Source organism: Rhincodon typus, chromosome 13, assembly GCF_021869965.1.
Source record: "Rhincodon typus isolate 14 chromosome 13, sRhiTyp1.1, whole genome shotgun sequence".
Classification (NCBI taxonomy): Eukaryota; Metazoa; Chordata; class Chondrichthyes; order Orectolobiformes; family Rhincodontidae; genus Rhincodon; species Rhincodon typus.
The window spans coordinates 32,604,206-32,629,528 of NC_063344.1; the positions used below are offsets into that span (position 1 = coordinate 32,604,206).

The window sequence follows — 25,323 nt, forward strand, 5'->3', positions numbered from 1 at the left end:
GGTGGGGAGGGAAAGATGTCTTTGGTGGTGGGGTCGGATTGCAGATGGCGGAAGTGTCGGAGGATGATGCGTTGGATCCGGAGGTTGGTGGGGTGGTACGTGAGGACGAGGGGGATTCTTTTTTGGTTCTTATTGCGTGGACGGGGTGTGAGGGTTGAGTTGCAGGAGACACTGTTGAGGGCGTTCTCGACCACTGAGGCGGGGAAGTTACGGTCCTTGAAAAACGAGGACAACTGAGATGTACGGGACTGGAATGCCTCGTCCTGGGAGCAGATGCGGCGGAGGCGAAGGAATTGGGAATAGGGGATAGCATTTTTGCAGGAAGGTGGGTGGGAGGAGGTGTATTCTAGATAGCTGTGGGAGTCGGTGGACTTGAAATGAATATCGGTTTCTAGGTGGTTGCCCGATATGGAGACAGAGCGATCCAGGAAGGGGAGAGAGGTATTGGAGATGGTCCAGGTAAACTTAAGGTTGGGGTGGAAGGTGTTGGTGAAGTGGATGAACTGTTTGAGCTCCTTGTGGGAGCACGAGGCGGCGCCGATACAGTCATCAATGTAACGGAGGAAGAGGTGGGGTTTAGGGCCGGTGTAGGTACGGAACAGGGATTGTTCCACGTAACCTACAAAGAGGCAGGCGTAGCTTGGGCCCATGTGGGTACCCATGGCCACCCCCTTTGTCTGTTGGAAGTGGGAGGAATTGAAAGAGAAGTTGTTGAGGGCGAGGACGAGTTCGGCCAAGCGGATGAGGGTGTCAGTGGAGGGGGACTGGTCGGGCCTGCGGGACAAGAAGAAGCGGAGGGCCTTTAGGCCATCTGCATGGGGAATGCAGGTGTAGAGGGACTGGACGTCCATGGTAAAGATGAGGTGTTGGGGACCGGGGAATTGGAAGTTTTGGAGGAGGTGGAGAGCGTGGGTGGTGTCACGGACATAGGTAGGGAGTTCCTGGACCAAGGGGGAGAAAATGGAGTCTCTAATACCTCTCTTCTCCTTCCTGGACCTCTGTCTCCATATCAGGCAACCACCTAGAAACTGATATTCATTTCAAGCCCACTGACTCCCACAGCTACCTAGAATACTCCTCCTCCCACCCACCTTCCTGCAAAAATGCCATCCCCTATTCCCAATTCCTTCGCCTCCGCCGCATCTGCTCCCAGGACGAGGCATTCCACTCCCATACATCTCGGTTGTCCTCGTTTTTCAAGGACCGTAACTTCCCCGCCTCAGTGGTCGAGAACGCCCTCAACCGTATCTCCTGCAACTCATCCCTCACACCCCGTCCACGCAATAAGAACCAAAAAAGAATCCCCCTCGTCCTCGCGTACCACCCCACCAACCTCCGCATCCAACGCATCATCCTCCGACACTTCCGCCATCTGCAATCCGACCCCACCACCAAAGACATCTTTCCCTCCCCACCCTTATCTACTTTCCGGAGGGACCACTCTCTCCGTGCCTCCCTTGTCCGCTCCACACCCGGCACTTTTCCCTGCAACCGCAGGAAGTGCTACACCTGCCCCCATACCTCCTCCCTTGGCCCCAAGAAGACTTTCCACACCAAGCAGATGTTCACCTGCACATCTGCCAATGTGGCGTACTGCATCCGCTGTGGCTTCCTCTACATTGGGGAAACCAAGCAGAGGCTTGGGGACCACTTTGCAGAACACCTACGCTCGGTTCGCAATAAACAATTGCACCTCCCAGTCGCGAACCATTTCAACTCCCCCTCCCATTCCTCAGACGACATGTCCATCCTGGGGCTCCTGCAGTGCCACAACGATGCCACCCGACGGTTGCAGGAACAGCAACTCATATTCCGCTTGGGAACCCGGCAGCCCAATGGTATCAATGTGGATTTCACAAGCTTCAAAATCTCCCCTCCCCCTACCGTATCCCAAAACCAGTCTAGCTCGTCCCTGCCTCCCTAACCTGTTCTTCCTCCCACCTATCCCCTCCTCCCACCTCAAGCTGCACCCCCATCTCCTACCGACTAACCTCATCCCACCCCCTTGACCTGTCCGTCCTCCCTGAACTGACCTAGCCCCTCCCTAACTCCCCACCTACATTCACCTTTACTGGCTCCATCCCCGCTTCTTCGACCTGTTTGTTTCCTCTCCTCTATCCATCTTCTATCCGCCTCCCACTCTCTCCCTACTTATTTCAGAACCCCCTTCCCCTCCCCCTTTTCTGATGAAGGGTCTAGGCCCAAAACGTCAGCCTTTCTGCTCCTATGATGCTGCTTGGCCTGCTGTGTTCATCCAGCCCTGCACCTTGTTGTCACGAATAAGACAGGATGGGAAAACTTCTAAATACCAAAATTTAAAAGACATTTCAACAGGTAAATGAATGGGAAAGGTTGAGAGGAATAAGGGCCAAATGCAGGTACATGGGAATCCTTTATTTTGAGAAACTCTGTAGGCATGGACAAGTTGGATCAAATGGTCTGTTTCAGTGCTGTATGACTGACTGTAAAATATAACCAAAAACAAAGAGGAAAAACTGAGGATAAACTTGCAAGTGACATCAAGATAGATAACAAGAGCTTCTTTATATATTTAGGAGGAGAGAGACCAAGGTTAATGTAGGCACCTTAAAGAGCAAGGCTGGAGAAATAATGATAAGGAACCAGAAAATGTCAGGAGTGGAATAAATACTTTAAATACCAGTCTTCATGGTAGAAGACACTTAGCATTTCAAAAATAATAAATCAAGGGGCAAAATGGCAAAGATGAAATAAAGACGATAACTATCACTGGAAGAAGTACTATTCACCATGCTCAGCTTCATCTGAGTAAATAAAGTTCTTCCTGTGGCAATGCCTAGCCTAAATGAAAAAGTGAAGAAACATCAGCTTTGCCATAAAATAATTTTACTTCGTCCAGTAGACTAGCTAAGTTACGTAACTGGACTTCCATCCACACTGGCTCAGCCAGCGATGCCTAACCTACTATCCATAATATGTAATCCTGATCTCAAACTGCCCAGGTCCAACATACATATGCAGTCTACGATTGGCTTTGAACAGTAACGTGGAGTATGGGGAGATGATCGCCCAATTATCGTTGCACTATGAATCCAAACAGTCAAGTAATGATTTGGGGATCTGGATTTGAATCCTACTATTGGAATTCAAGACTGAAAAAAAGGACCTGATGATGACCATGAGACCATGCCATTTGTCGGTGAAAGTTAGGAAACTGCCATTCTTACCTGGTCTGATCTACATGTGGCATCTACATACAAGCTCAGCCAGCGACGCCCACGCCCCAAAAAAGATTTTTTTTTGAAAAAAAAAGAGGGTTAAGCTCTTAACGCTTTCAGTTCTTCTGGTCATTTTTCTCCGGCCATTCCTCTCCGGCCCATTGAAGCTCCTCCGGTCATTCCTCTCCGGCCCTTTCACCTCCTCCGGTCATTTCCTGAAAGCTCTTGCTGCTTCTCATTGGCGGCCGCCGTTCTTATTGAAACTACATCACGGCTCTGTGCTCCTGGGATTGGCTGATGCTGAGGGGGAATCCTGCCCCTTCCACCAATCGGCTTCACCATGGCGTTTTGCTGCCGAACCAGCCTCAAATAGACCCCGAGTTGGCCCGAAGGAGCAATTGCTGGGAGCTGCACGCTCCGGAAACAATGGGATTGTGCAGGAAGATTGTCCAGAGTAAGGCCTCACTCCGCTCCTACCACTTTGGGTTGCTCTTTGTGGCTGCTTTGGCAGTGTTTGCTTTTTACTACTTGGGATCCAACCATGAAAATTTTTCCAGCACCACCAGGAGAATGAAGGAAAATCAGGCAGGAAAGAGTTCACAGGGCGACGTTCAGTTGACAGCCAATCTCAGTGGGAAGAAAGCGGCAGAATCTCAAGGAAGTCTCCCGTTTGCTAACAGCGAGCCGGAGGATACAGCGGGGAAACGGACGGTACTGTTTCATGCTCTAATGATGTTTACCAAGGTTGACAAAAACTACGGTCTCCAAGAGAAATTTACAGTTGCCATCAAGTCGATGGTAAAACACGCAGTGTTTAAGGATGATGAGGTACTCTGTCTGCATTTTGTTGCTGATGTCCCCAGCAAGAAAATAGGAGAGCCACTTCTACAGCAACTACTGCAAATCGCATCCTTTAAATATCAGGTACCACGTTGTTTCGGTTTGCCCGGGCTGGTATCTCGCTCTGTTCGATTACATGGGCAACAACTGTATTATTACTGTGACAGTATTTTCGCCAGTTTTAGACTGTATTTAGTTTTGAATGGAATTTGGTTAGATTGAACGGTAAATACATACTTGCAGGACAACCCTGAATTTGAACATTGGATTCGGCCTCCTTGTTGACAGTGATTTGTGTGAAATTGGTTTTAATAGAATTTATAATGCAGTACTGAATCTGAAAGCGCTGAAATCACACCATCCCATCTCTATGGGGAAAGTTTGCAGTTGCTGCATGTCCACTTAACAGTATACCCAACAACATTGACTCGGAGATAGTAGGAACTGCAGATGCTGGAGAATCCGAGACAACAAGGTGCAGGGCTGGATGAACACAGCAGGCCAAGCAGCATCATAGGAGCAGAAAGGCTTGCCAAGCAGCATCATAGGAGCAGAAAGGCTAACATTGACTCAACTGCCTGGTCTTCATTCTGTGGCCACATTCGTGCCCGAAGGCTCCTGGGAAAGCAGCGGGTGGTACCTGTGGTAACTTTCCAGATGGCCACTGCTGGCATCGTGTGGTATTTGCCACTTCTACCAATTTGTGGCATTAGTAAGGCTTGTTTAGGGTAGTTTGCTTCACCAATCCTCCTTTGTCTGGGCCTTTCTCGTGATCGGTGATAGCTAATGATGTATCCTGTATCTAAAGAACAGATCTCAAATTGAATTAGAAGAGATCTCTTAGGTCACAAGAAGGTCTATTACATGATAGCAGTAGGTATAACTATATTTAGTCAGGCATAGTTACTAGAACTTTAGGGAGCTAGTGCAGATATATCAGGTCCCTCCTGAAGCTCGAGCAGAACTTCTGGTCTCCTCTCTGTGTGTGACATTATGAGAAAGGGTGGAGCCAGTGTGACATGAACATCAAATCTGAGTGAGTTATAACCCCTTCAGCTCCATTAATTTATGCAACAACTGCCCATTTTCTTTCCTTTGTTAACCCATTATACCATCACATACAGTCTGTGGCTTTCCAAATGGAGGCAGAGTGGTTGTTCTACACTTTTCCCAGAATGTAGTTTTGTTGGACTTGGAACAATGGTAAATCTCTTGTTTGAGAATTGATGAGCATGGTTCTGAACACCAAAGTGTTCTGCTGCCTGAACAACATTAGTTAAACATTCCTGAAAGAGCTCAAGTGGGTTTCAGTGTTTATTTTGGCTTTCAGTATTTGCTTCTTCTTTCAAACTTTGCAGAGTTTTAGCTTCAGATCTGCCTTCAGTGATGACAAGTATTTACCAGACACAACAATCCAATATGTACAGAATTCACAATAATTTACAAGATCCTCTGTCTTTTTGTGATTTGTAGCTGCTACACCATTGATGGAGCCCTGGCTGTACACCTAACAACACCTAATTCTGCTGCATCCCTCCCAACATGTCTTCCCAAGGGGAAGTTGTCATAATCAATTTCATGTCACACACCACTAAGCCATCCTTGATCTCAAAATGCTGTCAGTGATCCAAGTATGTGTTCATGGCTAACTTGCCGAACTATTGGTCTGGCCGTCCTTCAACACAATACTGACAAATGAAAGTGCAGTCTTGGTCACTATTCTGTTTTTGTTGAATTTGATTGTGTCTCTCTTAGTTTTCCACCCACTGTTTCTTCTGGCCCTTTGAAACATTTTTATATCATCATGTGTAATCTGAACAGAGTCTTCTTTTTGGTCCAGGAAGCCCAAGAGTTGCCCCTTAATCTGTTGGTCAAAAATGGTTATTTGCTGGACCAGTTGTTCTCTTGGAACTAATGGGACTCCTGATCTCTGAGGTAGTGAAGATCCAAGGATGGTGGTTCAAAAGTGAGGAGTGTTGATTGCAAAATGTGTACATATTTTCAATTAGCTCACACTCCTATGTGTTGCAGTGTAACTTGTAGCATTCCTATGCTGTTGACAGTTATTCCACCAACACCACATAGTCTCATCTCTGTAGGCTGTAAATTCTGCTTCTTCAGCCATGGTAACAAATCTGATAGGATAGTGACTTTGGCTCGAGTATCAAGCTTAAGTTCAGTACAATGCCCAGAGGCATAAATAACTTTTGTGGATTCTGGATTTATTGAGAACATCAATTTACCCCTAAATGCCTTGGTTTTCTTTAATAAAGGAGATTTCTGTACCTTATTAAGATCTTTGCTGTGCAACCTCTCCTTTTCTGCAGCTCTGTAATTGGATGCCACTTACGCACTTAGTATTTGATTTTGAGCCAATGCTGTATCTTAAGAACTGTCGCCTCCACAAAGTCCAATCTTGTGTTCTGTACAGTCCATCTCTGACCTTGAATTTACTTGAAAGTATTAACTGTTTTCCATTTCTTCTCAATGTGCTATTTAATCTTATTACCGTAAAGCTGTTTTAATTCTTGCAATCATTGAAAAGTGTAATCACATCCTTCCTATAGTGTGGCAACCAGAATTGCACACAGCACTCCAATTGTGGCCTAACTAATGTTATATAGAGCCACAGCATAATTCCTTTGCTCTTGCAATCAATGCCTTGATGAATAAAGTATCCTTATGCCTTATTAACCACGTTATCTACATGTCCTGCTGCCTTCACTTATCTATGGCTGTGTACACCAAGATCCCAGTGATACTCTATATTTCCTAGGCTCCTACCATTCAATGTGCACTCTCTGCCTTATTAGTCCTCTTCAAAATGCATCATATCACATTTTTATAAGTTTTAAAAGTGTAGCTGATTTTTCTCTTTCTGCAGCCTACACTCTTGCCCCAGACATTTTAAGCAGTGTAAATTAAACCATAAAATTATAAAGAGTTATTAAAGGATTAATTGAGAAAAAAAGACAAGTAGGTTTCATTGTTGGCAAATGTTAGGCCACATTGTAGTTGGAAAAAGGATAAAACGATACACCTTTAAAACTGGTGAAAGGCTAAAAATACCGGCTGTCCGAAGAGACTTTGGATCCATGTGCATGGATCATTAAAATGTCAGAGAGTAAAAAATTAAAAAGGCTGATTAAATGTTAGTCTTTGTATCTAGAGGATTACAGTACAAGGGGATGCAAACAAGGTTCCCTTTAAAAGGTCATTATTGAACTTGGCTAGTTTGTTCAGTGTGTGTTACCTTGAAATTTAATTTGCCTGGCGACTCAACTCATCAACATGGCATAAGGCCAGTGCTGTACCTTTTGGACTTCTGTGTGGCCGCACATGGCTGCAGCTTAGCAAGAACAGCTGATCATTTATTACCTCCTTCATTCTTACTTATGTTCAATGATAAGGCATAGAGTTATGAAAAAGTTGAAACTCTGAACGCACTTAATAAATGCACCCGTTTTGATTAATTTTTGAATTTTAAGGTTAAGATTTATAAACCTTAGGTTTCACTTTACAAAACTATGTTATCTTGCTGTAGTGGTGCAGCTTCCACAAACAGATAGAGTCTGTGATGATTCAGCTTGCAGCTTTTAAGTATGAATGAAAGAAATAATACAAGAAAGAACCAATGATTAGCCCGTGATGCTGGGAGTCCACCATTCTCCTCTGCCTCTTCTGAAAAGTGGGTTCATCATTACATCCAATTTAAAAAACTGGCAATTGGAATTATTTACAATCATGAAAATACATTGTTTAAAAAGTATGTGAAGAATTAACAAGAATACAAACAGAAAGTGCTAGAGAAACTTGGCAAGTTTGGTAGAGTTTCTTCAGCATTTTCTGTTTTTATTTCAAGTTGCAGTATTTTGCATTTATTAAGAATTGACAGTGCATGTCCTTACATGCGATATACCTTGAAGGGACATGCTCATAATAGCGTCGCCATATCATGCATTTGACGTGTTGATATAAAGCTAATTGAGCTCAGTCCTCTTGCAGCATGATAAGCCATGGGAAGTGTGCTACCGTACATCTGAACTGCTTAGCTTGATTCCAGACATGCCAGTGCCTGTTATTGCCGTGTACGTAGGTAAAGTACGAGGCGTTGTCATTAAAGTTAGTTGAGCTCTTCAGTACTACATGAGCCATATCTCATATTTATAGATCATAGATCATAGAATTATACAGCATGGAAACAGACTCTTCGATCCAACTCTTCCATGCCTACCAGATATCTTAAATTAATCTAGGCCATTTGCCAGCATTTGGCCCATTTTCCTCTAAACCAATCCTATTCATATACGCATCCAGATGCCTTATAAATGTTGTTATTGTACCAGCCTCTATCACTTCCTCTGGCAGCTGATTCTACACACACACCACCCTCTGCATGAAAAAATGGAAGCTTACATAATTATTACAGCGTGATAGTTACAAATCATTAGTATGCCTTACCACCTCACATCACAGTGGCTATGCAGTAGTAAGCTCTAAAGAATTCTCATTGAAAGTTAGGCCAACTCTGGATCATAAAGCATTTGGAAGACTAACCACAATAAGTTTTTTTATATTTGTACAGATTTGCAACTTCAGTAGCTAGGAGGCAGACCTACCAACCTACCTACCTACCTACCTTCTACTCAAACTTAGAAGGTTTCTAGCTTGGTCGGTCTCTATCTCCTTTACAAAAATAAAAAAAAATGAAGTGCCAGCCTGTTTCTTGCCATGAAAGTTAAGGCATAGCAGTTGAAACACTTGTTACAGTTTTAAAACTAACATCAGCAATCAAAGTAACATGTCAGTTCAACTACGTGGGACACCACATTTGGGAAAACAACATTTCAACCACTGAAAAGTGATTCTATAACTGGAGAAGCATACATGTGTGCAGTGGTTGGTCACACCATTTTGTTATAAATGATCCTGAGTGGAGATCTCTTAAAAAGTTTCTTGTTATTGGCAAGCAGTGGATTTGCAGAATAGATGCATGTAGTCTTTCTGAGAATGATATAAAATGGTCCAGACAAGTTCTGGAGAAGGGTCACTGGATCCAAAATGTTAACTCTGCTTTCTCTCCACTGCTGCAAGATCTGGAGAGTACCTGAGGACCAGCTCGAGGTAAAAATCAACTACATATTAACAGACTTCAATTCATGTTGTACAGGCACAAGCCCCGAGAGTCTATTGATTCAGCAAAGGGCATGAGTGTGACCTCTTTGAAGAAAAGCTCTTGGAGAGGCTAATCCAGTTGGTAATCACCACTGCTTGAATCACAGCCATCTGGAAAGACTTTTTGGGTAAGAGAAAAGGCCATTCCATTGATGCTTAGATGGAGGATGGATACCAGACTGAAGTGTCAGGCCACCATCAATTACAGGTATCAGGTGCAGCCATTACTATCTGTATGGTCAGCAATGTGCACCCACCCAGTAAAAACGTCATAGATACCTACTCATACATACTCAAACAACATTTAGAAAATGACATGGTATGTGATGCAATAACTTCAGTCTCTTAGTCTCAATCTTACTGAGCTCTGACCTTTTGCAGCATGACTTCTGAATTGCTTAGCTAGATCCCAGACATGCAACTGCTCAACTACTGAATAGTGTTACTCCAGCTACTGAATAACCTTGTCACACAGCAGGAAGCATCTCCATGTTGGCCTCCACACATTACTGGTGAGATAACCCAGCCTACACCCAACATCTGCATCGTATATGTGTCACTGAGGGCTAACTCACTGCTTACATTTCTGGAATGTTTCCCAGTTGATGATATATATCTGGAATGAAGCAAATGTACATTTGAACTCTTTTCTATTCAAATGCCAAAATGTTGCAGTGTTTGCCCTGAAGGGATGTGTCAGAACTGCCCAGAGGTTTTCATGCGCCAACACCACGAGCAACACACAGTCACTCATGAAGGAACAACACTATAATGTGCTGTCATGCATGAAGGAGCAATGCATTGTCATATACAAAATGCAAGCCAATTTGTGTTAGTTTGGATCAGTCAGTTCAGAATCTGAGCACTGATAGCGATGGAACTGGAAGTGTTCTGCAGACTGGAGAGCTTAGCTGGTTCTGGCTGGTCTAAGTCAGCTGGAGGGGCTGAGAGCTGTGCCCCAGTGGCAGCTTCCCTTAAGATAGCAGGATTGTAAACCTAGGGCAGGGCATGTACAAGTCGAGTACCTTCAGCATCCTCTGTCAGAGGGACTGCATTGGTGGAGCCAATCCATTGATGAGACCTGCTCCTGTAGAGACTCAGCCAAAACAGTTTCAGAAGAGGCTCAAGTGAATCCCTCCAAGGTCAGGTCACTAACCCGTCTCTCAAAGCCAGAGAAATGAGGAAGCTGCCTCCACATTTTCTGAGGCAGCAAAGAAACATTACATGGAGTGCCTGAGAATACAGGCACGACTTTAGTCTTAGAACTAAAGGATTCATGAAAGTGTTGTTACGTAGATATGACCTGCTTGTACTTAGCTAGTAAAATGTCACACTTTGTTAATATGAAGTGCAGGAATTTAGGAACTTTGTACCATACAATAAGAATAGTTTTTTTGTATAAAACTGTCATTCCCACCAGCAATAGTTAAGACTCCAGTCAGTAATGCAGCTCTTGGTAATTCTAAAATTGCACACAATTTTGTTGTTTCTTGTCACCAAAGTACAGTCCTGGAACGTTTGTATCCATGTAAGTCCATCAGGGCTTTGGAGATCATCGTCTGAACCTTTGCTGGATCCAATGATCCCTTGTAATTATGGCTTCCTTGAGGACCTCATTCAGACAACCTGGTTATCTCCACGGTTACTCACATCACCATTTGTACTGGAAGGTTCCTCCTGTGTCCCCAACCCATTCCTTTCCCATGGACTGCTCCTTCCTCCTCCAATAAGATCAGTCCTTCCACTGTTTCTGTGTTCTCAAGGGCCACTCCTACTTACTGGGCCATAGAAAGTGTATCTTCATCAGAGCAGTGGACTGGTCATTCAGGTTTCATGGCTCTCACTATAGCACATTTGTAGTCCTCATAGAGAGGTGAGAATTCATTTCCTCAGCGGATCACTGTTGTACTCTGGAATTCATCTGCAGACTTGGCGTTTGGAATGGAAGAGCTGCGTTGGAGTTCACTGGCAGAAAGTGACCGCATCTTGGCAGCCACCAGGAAAGTGTACGTACTGGAAGAAGCACTAAATGTTTATTTAAATAAGTCAGCAGAAAACATTTTTTAGAAGAGGAATAGTCAATGATAGGTCAAAGGAGGTTAAGCAATATTTGCTTACTGATTGATTTCCTGTGGTGACATTGTGTAGTTATTTAGTTTTACAATTTTGCGAACAGCATTAGGAGCATGTGAGGCTGTTTGCTTGGAATATATTATGTGATGCATGCTATCATGTTCCAGCCCTTCCATGTCCTGTGCTCCCCATAATAAACAGCATTGAAAATCCCAATTATAGAAATAATATATGTGCTGAATTTAACTGTACAAATCAAGTACAGCAAGAGTGGATCTGTGTCCTTTTTTGTTCAAATTTCTTAAACTTTCGGGCTTGCTGTTGGTAGCATTGGATCCGATTCAACTGTTCAATACGTTTTAGTCATGTTCTTATTATCATGTATGATGGAAATTTGAACCATCTCCATGGTTTAGGAATACACTATTAGCATTTATATAATGGCTTGTCATCTCAAAGTATCTCAAAGCGTGACACACAATGACTGAATAGCAATGACTGTTATGTTATGATGAGCAATAATCCATTGCATCAATGGCAATGAGAGGAATGACTAGGTCATTCTGTTTGTGGTAGTTTTGGTTGAGTGAAGAGTGTTGACCAGGAATATAAATAAATCTAGAATAAAATATGGGTGCCCGTTGATAGAGCTTGCTGCAAAATCTTGGCAACGATATCTTTATGCAGTTGCTTTTCTGCTGACAGCAATATGTCAGATGGTGCATGCAGAGTTTTGGTGACAAGAAATCTTTGGATATCTTTTGAATGGAGTTGAATGCAGCAAAGAGTCTGATTCCTGAGGGGTCTCTCGTGAATGCATGGAGAACTTTTTGTTATTTTTCTTCATTCATAAGATGTATCTATTGCTGATGAGCAGCATTATTGCTCTTTCCTAATAGCCTTTAATTGAGGGTTTGCTAGACCATTTGAGAAGGTTCACCACACTGCTGTGAATCTGGTGTGACATGTACACCAGACCAGGTAAGGATGGCAAGTTCCTCTCCATATTGGAGCTGGAGGAGCACAGCAGACCAGGCAGCATCAGAGGAGCAGGAAAGTTGACGTTTCGGGTCAGGACATTTCTTCAGAAATTTCTGAAGAAGGGTCCCACCCCAAAACGTCAACTTTCCTACTCCTCTGATGCTGCCTGGTCTGCTGTGTTATCTCTGACTCCAGCATCTGCAAGTTCTTACTATCTCCTTTCCATATTGGATGTTTTTGAGCTAGTTTTTTTTTGACCATTGTATCTCCTAGTGCCACCCTGAAGCCAAATTTGCAAATTTGTCCCGACTTTTCATTGCGTCTACCTGAGTGGGCGTTGTTTTCCCCATTAGCTGGGTATGTGATGTCTCTGTCTCTGTCTCTGCCCCCTAATGGCTGAGCCTTTGCAATTCAGTGCTGTTGGTTGTGGTTTCTGAAGCCAAAGGAAACGGGAGATTGTCTCCAGAAGAGATTTAATGTTTCACAGGCTATGTTGACTGACAGGCAACAAACAGCGCAAGACAGAGAGGGTCTGACTGCAGGAATACAAAGGAATCCTGAGGCTGAAATCACAAAATGAAAAGTCTGCCTTTGCTGGACACAGCTAACACAACAAAAGGAAAGAGTTAGCTAAGGCAACAGTGTAAATCGACAGAGCTAGCTGGGAAGATTTCAAAACAACCAGTTTGGCACGTCATTGCAAACAGTAGACATCAGAGAAAAAGCCAATAACCTGCATGTGTACCTTCACAAAACACTCTAAAGATCATGGATACAATGTGTGTAACTGAACAGAAAAAAAATGGTGGCATTAGCCAGAATAACAAACAGTAGCTAATACATGAGAACAGTTGGTTACATACTTGCTATCCTGGGTAACTCAAAGTGTACAGGAAATGCAAGCAACTTTTTTCTTTCAGAAGGTGGATTTTGGATTGAAATGCAGTGATGTACCAATGTCCTTTCTGGTTTGCTGAAGTCATGTGACATCTACTGTGAATGACACATTGTAGGCAGATATCTTATGTTCACTTCATAAAGACCTTGTGTCTCTAAACAATCCCTTTGCAATAAATTGACTCGTGCAAATATCATCTTGAAAGATTGCAACAGCCTATGGAGCAAAAGGAAATTTCTGATTTTCACAAAGTAAAATATACTTTGAAAGCATAAAAAAAGTTATTATGCAAGATAAGGGCCTCAGTGTGATTATTTAGCATGGATAAAATGTTGGTCAACCAAGAGAAAGGAGAGACTACCAACCAATGGATATTTTCCAGTTGACAAGCCATGAAAGTGGAGTTGCAGGTTGACAAAGTGGTGAAGGCGCACTTGGCACGCTTGCCTTCATAGGTGAATACATTGAGCACAAGGGTTGGGACGTCATGTGGCGCCTGTACAGTACATTGGTGAGTCCACTTTTGGAATACTGCATTCAGTTCTGGTCTGCCTGTTATAGGAAAGATGTTGTTAAATCTGAAAGGATTCAGAAAAGATTTACAAGGATGTTGCTGGGACTGGAAGGTTTGAGCTATAGGGAGAGGCTGAATAGGCTGGGGCTTTTATCCATGGAGCATTGGAGACTGAGAAGTGACGTTAAAGAGGTTTATAAAACAATAAGGGGCATGGATAGAGTGAACAGCTAAGGTCTTTTTCCTAGGGTAGGGGAGTCCAAAACTAGAGAGCGTAGGTTTAAGGTGAAAGGGGAAAGATTTAAAAGGGACCTGAGGAGCAAATTTTTCAAACAGGATAGTGCATGTATGGAATGATCTTCCAGAGGAGGTAGTGGAGGTGGGTACAGTTACAACATTTAACAAGAATCTGGATGGGTACTTGAATAGGAAGGGTTTAGAGGGATATGGGCCAAATTTTGGCAAATGGGACTAGATCAATTTAGGATATATGGTCGACATGGATGAGATGGTTCAAAGGGTCTGTTTCTATGCTGTTTAACTCTATGACTGTATTTGTCAAACTGGAGTTCCCTTTTGTTCAACCACATTGACTTATTCTGATTTTGCCATAAATTTCTAAGTGCATTGTCAGGAGATCCTTATCAATAGATTTCAGCACTTCCCAATTATTGATATCAAGCTAACTGGTTTGTAGTTCCCTGTTTTCTCTCTCCCTCAAATAGTGGTGTCACACTCGTTAGCTTCTAATCGTCTGGGGGTGTTCCAGAATTTAGACAATTTGGGAAAATCATAGCCAAAGTATAGACCATCAGGCCGTGATGGTTTTTCAGATTTTAGTCCCTTGAGCTTCTTTAGTACTGTATTTCTGTTTAAAGTAATTACCTTCATTTCCTCACTTTTATTGGATCCTAGGTTTCCTTCTATTTCTGGTACGTAACTTATGTTTTCTACTCTGAAGACACGTATAAAATACTTTTTCAGTGTATGTACCATTTCCACACTCCCCAGAATAATTCTTCCTATGTTTTTAAGAGACCAATGTTTACTTTAACTACTCTTTATATACATTTGTGAAAGCTTTTACAATGTGTTTATATATTCCTTACAAGTATCATTGTTTTTTTTTCCCTTTTATAATAAAAGTTTTGGTGGTCTTTTGCTAGTTTCAAAAGAACTTTCAATTCTCAGTTTTATAGAGAATACTACTAGCACTGTTAACCTCTTCTCCTAATCTGATACTACCCTTAAGCTCCTTAGTAAGCCACTGATGAATATTTCTCACTGAGTTTTTATTTTTTTGATGGAATATATTTTTTGTTTAACATTTTCAGTTGTTTCTTTAACTGTTTCCTATTGTTTATTTACCAGCCTACATTTTTAGTCCCTTTACCCAAACAACTTTGACTGGCGCTCCCTTCAGACCTAGGTACTTGCCAAATATTTAAGATTCATGCTTGTGATCTTGGAAGGCTTGCAGTGGGGAGGAGATTATGTAGCTAGATAGGAGCAGGCTATGAAGGGATTTGAAATGTAAGAATGTTGAAATAAAGACATTTCTCACTGACTGAAATGGGCTGCCAGTAGAGCAGGATGGTAAGTTGACAGGACTGATATAATTTAAGACAAAAACAGCTGAGAATAGCTGCAAAACATAGGGTTAGTGTATTCAGGAATAAGGGAGTTTGTAACAATTTATTAATTGACAGTTATTGCTGAACCATCTCTGTGGCCTCAACAAAATGAATTCCTAATGCTGGATGTAAGACAAGACTAGATCTGGTTGTTTAATAGTTATCATGACTTGGCACTTCCCTCTCCAGTATGCCATCTGTCATCATGGATGGATATGTATCTGTTGTAAATGTGTAGTTGTTGTCTGGCATAATACCCTCAGCATCTGAGTCATCATCCTGTGTGCTGAGTGGTTAATGATGTGCAATTCACATATGTCATCTATTTCTTCGCAAGAATTGTTTATTTTTCATTACAACATCATATGACTGTGACTGGACACAATGATGTTTTATCTTTCCACACATGCATGTATTTGTATGAAAATCTTAAATCTGTCTGCTTTATCAAGATGGGATAACAGTCTGCTTGTTTGTTGATCATACACTTGTACCATTTCCTCCCTTCTTTCCATCAATGCATTGTGCCAATGTGGTTGCGTTGGCAACGTTCCCTCTAAGCTGTGCAGCCACTCGAAGGATTTGTGCATCAACACGCCAATCGCAGCATTGGTCTTCCGATTCCAGAAGTTGCTACCGTCTATGAACCTTAGAGGCCCGCAGAGCTGGAGACAGTGCTGGTGCTGAGCACTACCATTGCCTAGAGGGGCAACATGTAGATTTAACACAGCTCTCTGAAAATCTCAGTGAGTCTCTTTACATTTAGTGAGGATGGATTTTACAGGTGGGTCTTGCTACCATTGGACTGAGGAGAAGCAATATGTTGAACACATTGTTTCCTGCACATCATGAAAGTGTGCCCAATTGTGTTGTGGACTGCTTTCAGCAACAAATTGTTGAGCTACACTGAATATACAGAATATTGCAGTCAATGTGCCAACAGCCGTAACTCAAATGGTAATGTTAATTTGTTATTCAATTTGGAATTTGATGAAGCAGTCAGTCACCAGAATGTAATCATGCCCTTGGACATAGAAAATATTAGTTGCAGTCTTGCACCACGGCTAGAAACAATCTGGTGTGGAACGAGAGGTTTTCTCTGTTGTTGAGGTTGATGGAATTGACATGTTTCACATGACTGGATTAGTCGATCAATGTCCTTATTAATTACAGGCCAGTAAATGGATTCATGCAGCAATCTCTTGTATTTTTTTGGTACATAATCTTGCCCTGATGCAGAGCCTGCAAAGTTATGACTTGCGTTCCCTTGAAGGTTATACTCTAGCTCATGTCTGAATGACCAGATGAATGTGTTAGCATGGGAACCTGTTGGATGTGTCCAGGCCAGCCACTGAAGATGATTTTCTTGAGCAGTTGCAACTGATCATCACCAGATGTATCTTGCTGAATCTGCTCAGCTTGACTATGACCAAAATGTATGAAAATGATGTTGTAGTCTTGAATCTTTGGTATTGAAACTAATGGTTTTGTTGCCTCATTTATTGTAAGGATATGTAGATCTGTACATGCTGATAGAAAAATTATAGGAGGCTCATCTGTTATAGGGGAGGCAAAGGCCTAGTGGTATTATTGCTAAATTATTAATCCAGAAACTCAGCTAGTGTTTTGGGGACCCAAGTTGAAATCCCAACATGGCAGATAGTGGAATTTAAATTCAATAAAAGGTATCTGGAACTAAGAATCTACTGATGACCATGAAACTCTTGTCACTTGTCACTTGTTGAAAAAAAAACCTATCAGGCTCACTAATATCCTTCAGGGAAGGAAATCTGCCATCTTCACCTGGTCTGGCCAATGTGTGATTCCGGAACCATAGTTAATTTTCAACTGCTGTCTGAACTGGCCTAGTAGGTCACTCAGTTGTATCAATTGCTATGAAGTTTCAACAAAGAAATGAACCTGGATAGACCAACTGGCATGATCCCAGGCAACAGAAAAGACAACGGCAGAAATACTCCTGTAGATCCTGCGAAGTCCTCCTCACTAGTATGAGGGGCTCGTGCCAAAATTGGGAGAGCTGTCTCATAAACTAGTCAAGCAACAGCCTAACCTAATCAAACTTACAGAATCATACCTTACCGATAATGTCCCATTTATCACCATCACCATCACCATCACCATTCCTGGATATGTCCTGTCCCACTGGCAGGACAGACCCAGCACAGGTGGCAGCATAGTGGTATGTAGTCAGGGTGGAGGTTGTCCTGGGAGTCCTCAACATTGACTCTGGACCCCATGAAGTCTTATGGCTTAGGTTAAACATGGACAAGGAAACTTCCTGTTGATTGCCACATACCATCCTCCTTCAGTTGATGAAACAGCATTTCTCTGTGTTGTACAACACTGAGAGGAAGCACTGAGGGTGGCAAGGGCACAAAATGAACTGTGGATGGGGGATTTCAATGTCCACTATCAAAAGTGGCTTGGCATCAGTTATACTGATCGAGCTAGTCAGGTCCTGAAAGGACATAGCTACTAGACTGAGTCTGTGGCAGGTGGTGAGGGAACCAACATGAGGGAGAAACGTACTTAACATCATCCTTATTAATTTGCCAGCTGCAGATATATCTGTCCATGACAGTGTTGGTAAAAGTATCCACTGCACAGTCCTTGTGGAGGTGAATTCCCACCATACTCTGAGAATACCCTCCATTGTGTTGTATGGCACTGTCATTGTGCTAAATGGGACAGACTTCGAACAGATCTAGCAACTCAAGACTGGACATCCATGAGGCGCTGTGAGCCATCAACAGCAGCAGAATTGTACTCCAGCATAATCTGTAACCTCATGGTTTGGCATATCCCCCACTTAAACACTAGCATCAAGTCAGGGAATCAACCCTAGTTCAATGGAGAGTGCAGGAGGGTATGACAGGAGCAGCACCAGGCATACCTGAAAATGAGGTGTCAACCTGGTGAAGCCACCAAACAGGACGACTTGCATACCAAACAGCAAAAGCAGCAAGTGATAGAGCTAAGTGATTCCACAACCAACAGATCGGGTCTAAACTCCGCAGTCCTGCCACATCCAGTCGTGAATGGTCGTAGACAATTAATTAATTCAGTGGAGGAGGAGGCTCTACAAACATCCCCATCCTCAATGATGGAAGAGCCCAGTACATCAGTGCAACAGATAAGGCTGAAGCATTCTCAACAATCTTCAGCCAGAATTGCCGAGTGGATGATCCAACTTGGCCACCTCCAGTGGTCCCCAGCATTACAGATTCCAGTCTTTAACCATTTCAATTCACTCCACTCAAGAAATGGTTGGAGGCACAGAATGCTGCAGAGGCTATGGGTTCTGACGACATTTTGGCGATAGCCCTGAAAACTAGTGCTCCAGAACTTGCTGCTCCCCTAGCCAAGCTGTTGCTCGGGTATGTCCTCTACTCACAACAGGATAAATCCAACCTGGCTAATTAGTGCCCTAGCAGACTACTCTCGATCGTCAGTAAAGTGTTGGAAGGTGTCATCGACAGTGCTATCAAGCTGTACCTGCTCAGCAATAACCTGTTTGCTGACACCCAGTTTGGGTTCCGCCAGGGTCACTCAGCTCCTGACCTCATTATAGCCTTGGTTCAAACATGGATAAAAGAGCAGAATTCCAGAGGTGAGGTGAGAGTGACAGCCCTTGACATCAAGGTCATGTTTGACCGAGTGTGGCATGAAGGAGCTCCAGCAAAACTCTCTGGTAATTAGAGTCATACCTGACACATAGGAAGATGGTTGTGATTGTTGGAGGTCAGTCATCTCAGCTCCAGGACATCTCTTCAGGATTTCATCAGTGTAGTCTTCTAGGCCCAACCATCTTCAGCTGTTTCATCAATGACCTTCTGTCTATCATCAGGTCAGAAGTGGTGATGTCCACTGATGATTGTGCAATGTTCAGCACCACTTGTGACTTCTTAGATATTGCAACAGTTCCATCTTCAAGTGCAGCAAGCTCTGGACAATATCCAGGCTTGGGCTGACAAGTGGCAAGTGACATTTGCACCACACAAATGCCTGGCTATGATCATCACCAATAAGAGACAATCTCACCACTAAGCCCTTGACGTTCAATGGTGTTACCGTCACTGAATCCCCACTATCAACACCCTGGGACTTACCATTGACCAGAAACTCAGTTGGACTTGCCACATAAACATAGTGGCTACAAGAACAGATCAGAGACTAGGAACACTGCAGCAAGCAACTCACCTCCTGACTCCCCAGATCTTGTCCATCATCTACCAAGGCACAAGTCAGGAGTTTGCTGGATTAGCTTGACACCATCCAGGACCAAGCAAGCCCACTTGATTGGCACTAAATGCACAAGCTTCCACTCCCTCCACCACCGATGCTCTGTAGCCGCATTGTGTACCATCTACAAGATGCCCTGCAGAAATTCACCAAAGATCCTTGGCATCTTCCAAATCCATGACCACTTCCATCTAGAAGGACAAGGGCAGATGACATCTGGGAGCACCACTACCTGCAAGTTCCCTTTCAAACCACTCATCTGACTTCGAAATACATCACCATTCCTTCATTGTCACTGGCTCAAAATCTTGGAATTCTCTCCCAAACTGCATTGTGGGTATACCTACAGCATGTGGACTGAAGCAGTTCAAGAAGGCAAGTCGTCACTACCTTCTCAAGGTCACCTGGGGACAGGCAATAAATGCTGGCCAGCTAGTGATACCCATGTCCCACAAATGAATAAAAATATGCAAAAGGTTTCAAGTGGCCTTCCTGATGATGTGTACTGGCGTTTTAGATGGATAATGACAATGCATGCAATATCAAACCCGTTGTACCATCTTGTGTGGACTGTACCACATTTACCAGTCTCCTGAGTACATCTTGTGTATGGTGTATAAAGGCCTGATATTTACAGTGGTGCCAGTGTTGGTTTTTACATATATTGATTCTTGTCCATTTCTGTCAGGGTTTATAACTTGGATGGAGTTAAAGAATTCAGCTTTCCTGACAGCATCCATTCTAAAAAAAAGCTATGTTTATCAATCTGTTCAGAGTTGCTGTCACACACCTCTGGAGCAGGTGGGACTCGAACCAGGGCCTCCTGGTCCAGAGGTAGGACATTGTCACTGTCACTGTGCCACACAAGGGCCCAAAAACCACATGCATTGCTTGTCGGATTTCTAAGTTGTGTCATTGCTGCTGCCTCTTGGACTTAGATGACATGTTTTCATGTCATGGATGGAATCTTGGAAGCTTCTTTGGCTTGTCCCTTGGCTGTTCTTCATATGCTGCCTGTGGAATATCGTGTTGTACATTTGGCTTTTCTGAGCAATAGGATTTAATATACATTTTTAATGCATGTCATTTTGTGGAACATAGCTTACATATGTGCTGAAATGCTGGACACTGTCTTGATGGATGAATCAAATCACATGCAAGATTTGGATCTGAACGTGTTGATAAGTACTGTAGTTGTTCCAGAGTTAAGCATTTGTTGATGCTGCTGGGCTGCTACAATATCTTTGAATTTGCATCATCATTCTGGCATAGCATCAATGGTATATGCTTTGGATTTGTTCAGAAGTACTATTCTGAAGCATTTGAAGGGTGCAGAGGCAATTGCCAATCGTTAGTTTCAGGAAAGGCACACTCTGTACCTTTGCATTGATATTGGCCTATGAATTGGTCAATTTTTTTCACATGCACATCTGAAACCTTTTGTCAGGATCTTTGTAGTCATCTGATGAAATGCTAAAGAATTTTATTCTGCTTTACCCTTAACTTCCGAAAATGAAAAGTTTGCTCACTATTTTCAATCTGTTATCTACTGATACATAAAATAAAGATTGAACCTTCCTTTGAACAATTGAAGATTTGATGGAATGTCAATGATATGCCAGTCCATGGTTTTGTGTTTGTTTTCCAACTTTGAATGACGAGTTTAGGAATTTTCCTTGCAGTGGAGTATTTTTCTGTGTTTTTGTTGACTGCTGTGTTCCTTTTCTTATTGTATATTGCTGTCTCTTTAAAAGTTGAAGGCTTGTAGTAGTAGGTTTTAGCCTGTGGGTGGCATTCCAACATAAAGAACCAATGACATCACATGAGCTTTTTTATTTTCACACCATTTTAAAAAAAATAGTGGAATTGACTGATCTTTGGAAACTGCCTTTTTCATATAGAAACCTGCTTTTTGCAGTGTTTTCTTTTCTGTTCTTCTTTTGTTCTCGGAGTGCTTCCTTTAGATTAGGGCTGTCCTTCGACACTTTTAATTTTCTATATTATTTAAATCAGATTTGCAGTCTCTCGAGTTTATTTAAAGAGCAATGGAGGTAGAGTACTTACTGTGCTTCATTATATGTTTGTAACCTTTAATTTTGGTTACAGTTGTAAATACCTCACTGTTAGATGACTCCTCATATAGGGTGGCACAGTAGCTCAGTGGTTAGCACTACTGCCTCACAGCACCAGGGACCCAGGTTCAATTCCACCCTCGGGCGACTGTCTATGTGGAGTTTGCACGTTCTCCCCATGTCTGCGTGGATTTCTTCTGGGTACTCTGGTTTCCTCCCACAGTCCAAAGATGTGTAGATTAGGTATAAGGGGATGGGTCTGGGTGGGATGCTCTAAGGGTCAGTGTGGACTTGTTGGGCCAAAGGGCCTGTTTCCACACTGTAGGGATTCTATTCTAACTGCAATGCTGCTATTACCTTTACAGCCATTAGAATCCAGTTACTGCCACAACTAATTTTTAGTGCTTGCTTATTGCTTCTGTGATGCTGTTTGTGGTTTTCTATATGTGTTAGTCCATGTAACATACTGCAGTTGTTGAGGTGTGCTAAATCTGATATTTTGAAGTTTATTTACAACAATAATTGTGTACAAGGTCACAATATCAAAGATTTTCACACATTGATTGGATTCTGTTCCCACTGATGTTACTGTACGTTGCATACCATAGCTGGCTGACCAACTGAACCCCATATGCTCGATCTACACAGAGGGAATAGCTGAAGGCAAGGTAGATATCTTTTTACCAGAATGTCACATATCTTGATCTCATCTAACTGTCTTAGACATACGGTCCCTATATGGACTGGAATCTGTGCCATAATACAACAAGGGGAATCATGCAGATTGGAAGCAAATGCAGGGCCACCCACCGTTCTATTTCCATTTCCTTGATGATGCAGAAATTTATACGGATCTTGTGTATATATAAATTCAGTGTTGTAAATTATTGCCTGCCTCCTGCAATTGCCAAACAGCCTGTAAGGTTTATCAGGTCAGCTGTCGCTCTCGGAGTTGAGAATAGAATAGCCCAAGCAGGAATAGGCTTTTATGTGATCTTTAAGTGATCATTAATTGACCATTTAAGGATTTTAAGTGGAGACATAATAGAAAGATCACCATGGGTCTTGCCACCTGGAACCTGATTGACGTAGGGAGGGAAGTGTAAGGTCTAAACCCACCAGATTTTCCAAACTACCTACGGCCCCTTCACTGGCTTCAACCCCTTTATGCAATTTGTATGTACGTGGTTGCTATAGCCTGTTTATTATATCTGGATAAGAAATTATTTCATTACCTTGGAAACACATGAAATAAGACTTCTACGTAATGCATCTTCAAGGCACTTGCATTCCTGGCATTCTTGCCCTCAATTTTGCTGGCAATGGATGTAGTTTTTGAACAGTTATTGTTCACCTGTATTCCTTCTTTAAAACTGTCATTTGAATAGAGCTGCTGATTTGTACAAATGTGACATTGCGGAGGTGAGGTAATCTTGGTGTCCTTCACTTTGCAACAAAAAATGGATTTTTATGTAATTACAGAATGTAACAAAGCTGGTGACTGCAATGGAATTGAGATGGAATTAGATAACTGACAGATTAGAATATGTCTTGAAATTGCAGCATGTCGTTGTTTCCCAAGATATTTTAATGGTTTTGGTGAAGTTCTATTTGACTCTGCAGTTTATTGAAGTCAGTGGATCTATTTTCAGAAGGGGACAATTGAGAAATTGTCTGTTCACAGAATGTGTCTGATAGTTTTCAGATTTATTTGAGTAATTAAAAGACATACCATCGATTGTTTGTTTCCCGTGCGGACTGTCTGTATTGGATGCTGCTGCGATTCTGTTGTTGACCTAAACACTTGATGGTGCTGTTGTACAAAAGATATCACACATTGCACATATGATATCAAAGCAGATGGATTTTGGCAGCCTGCTAAGTAACAATTGAGGCCAATGAAGATGGGTCTCAAGTTAAAAAGTATGGTGTGTTGTAGTAGGTGATTAATGTTCAGTTTTGTAGACAAAATAAAACACCATTATTTGAGAAATTATTCAAGGTTTTGGAGAAGTAGGTATTAATATGCTGCTAGTTTGCAACAAGTTTTATCTCGCTCCTTCCTTCCAATGTTCCTGTCTTCACCCCACACCACATCCTGCTACCCTCTCCCCACCCCTGTGTCATTCCCCATTTCATAAAGGGAGATCTTGTTTTGCATTGATAACAAGCTTCATTTAAGATTAATCTCAAATAAAGGATAATGAAAGTCATTTTGGAACTTCATTTGTCACTGAATGTCAGTAAATTCCTCTTATCCATATCATGTAAGAATAGTATCTTTGAACTGAGATTTTTTCACTGTTTTTGTTCTACTTGCATGATTGGAAATTCAGAATGTTAAATTGTGTCTCAATGTTGGACACTGGATCATTTCATAATATACAGTGCTATTTGATCTTTGACCTTTCTTTGAACCTTGGAAGATCTTTCAGATGCTTTTATTTATAGCTTAGAGTTAAATTCATAAGGACAAAGAACATGGCAGCAAGAATAAAACAAGTTCAGCTTTCAGATCCTTTTACAGACCCAGAACATTTTTAACTTTGCTCAACGTAACTCAGTGTTCTCGTACTGGATAACTAAAGGGTTCAATTAACAAAGCAGCTCAATTTTATTTTGTGCAGAATTACTAATTCAATCAATGCTTAAAAATGTAATAATACTTGATACAATTTCAACATGTCAAGTTATAAAAGTATAACACAATTACAATATTGTCTCCACAAGATCCTGCAAATCCACTGGCATACAAATCCACAATATCAGTGTCCTCTCGTAGGCCAACCACCCGAGTGCTGAGGTATCGGTTATGATCAGTCAGCAGCATTGGGTGAATCATTTTGTCCATATGTCTGACATAAGACTTCAAAAGCAAGCTCTCTACTCTGAGCTTCATCAGAGCATGTGGTTACCAGGAGGGTAGAGGAAACTCTTCAAGGATGTCTCCTCATCATCCCCCGAAAATATCAACACCAAGATGTGGGATTCTGTAGCCCATGATGTTTGGGAAGAAGCAAGATGCATACACGAAGAAAAAGCATTTCTGACAGGGCCTGATGGAGAGCAAGCACAAGTAGTGGAACGAGCATATGAAACCCAACCCTCCCACAATCTGCTGTTACAGTCCCAGCAGATATTATAGAACATAGAACATTACAGCACAGGAACAGGCTGTTCAGCCCACCATGTCTGTGCCAGCCATGATGCCATTCTAAACTAATCCCATCTGCCTGCACATGGTCTATCTTCCTCTATTCCCTGCCTGTTCACGTGAATGTCTAAATGCCTCTTAAATGTTGCTATCCTATCTGCTTCTACCACCACCATTGGCAGCACATTCGAGGCACCTACCTCCCTCTGTGTAAAATCCTTCTTTAAATCTATCACCTCATCTTAAACCCATGGTCCCTAGTATTTGACATTACCATGCTGGAAAAAAGAATCTGTCTATCCACCCTATCCATGCCTGTCATAATTTTATATACTTCTATCAGGTCACCCCTCAGTTTCTGACACACTAGTGAAAACATTCCAAGTTTGTCCAACCTCTCTGATACATTCCAATCCAGATAACATCCTGGTAAGCCTGTTTTGCACCCTCTCCAAAGCCTCCTCATCTTTCCTATAGAGTGGCACCCAGAACTACAAAAATACTCCTAAATGTGGCCTGAAC

The 25,323-nt window shown here is 42.4% G+C and overlaps 1 protein-coding gene across 2 annotated transcripts in view; it reads left to right on the forward strand.

The window, feature by feature from the left end:
* Window positions 1-3,593: 3,593 nt before the first annotated feature.
* xxylt1 (xyloside xylosyltransferase 1) overlaps window positions 3,594-25,323 on the forward strand; it is a 146,833-nt gene continuing 125,103 nt past the window's right edge. Inside the window, exon 1 of one of the 2 annotated variants that reach the window (XM_048604688.1) lies at window positions 3,594-4,121. In XM_048604688.1, coding sequence (XP_048460645.1) covers window positions 3,624-4,121 — 498 coding nt within the window. In that variant the 5' untranslated portion in view covers window positions 3,594-3,623. The remainder of the gene's footprint in view (window positions 4,122-25,323) is intronic. The other variant, XM_048604690.1, reaches the window with a different exon arrangement.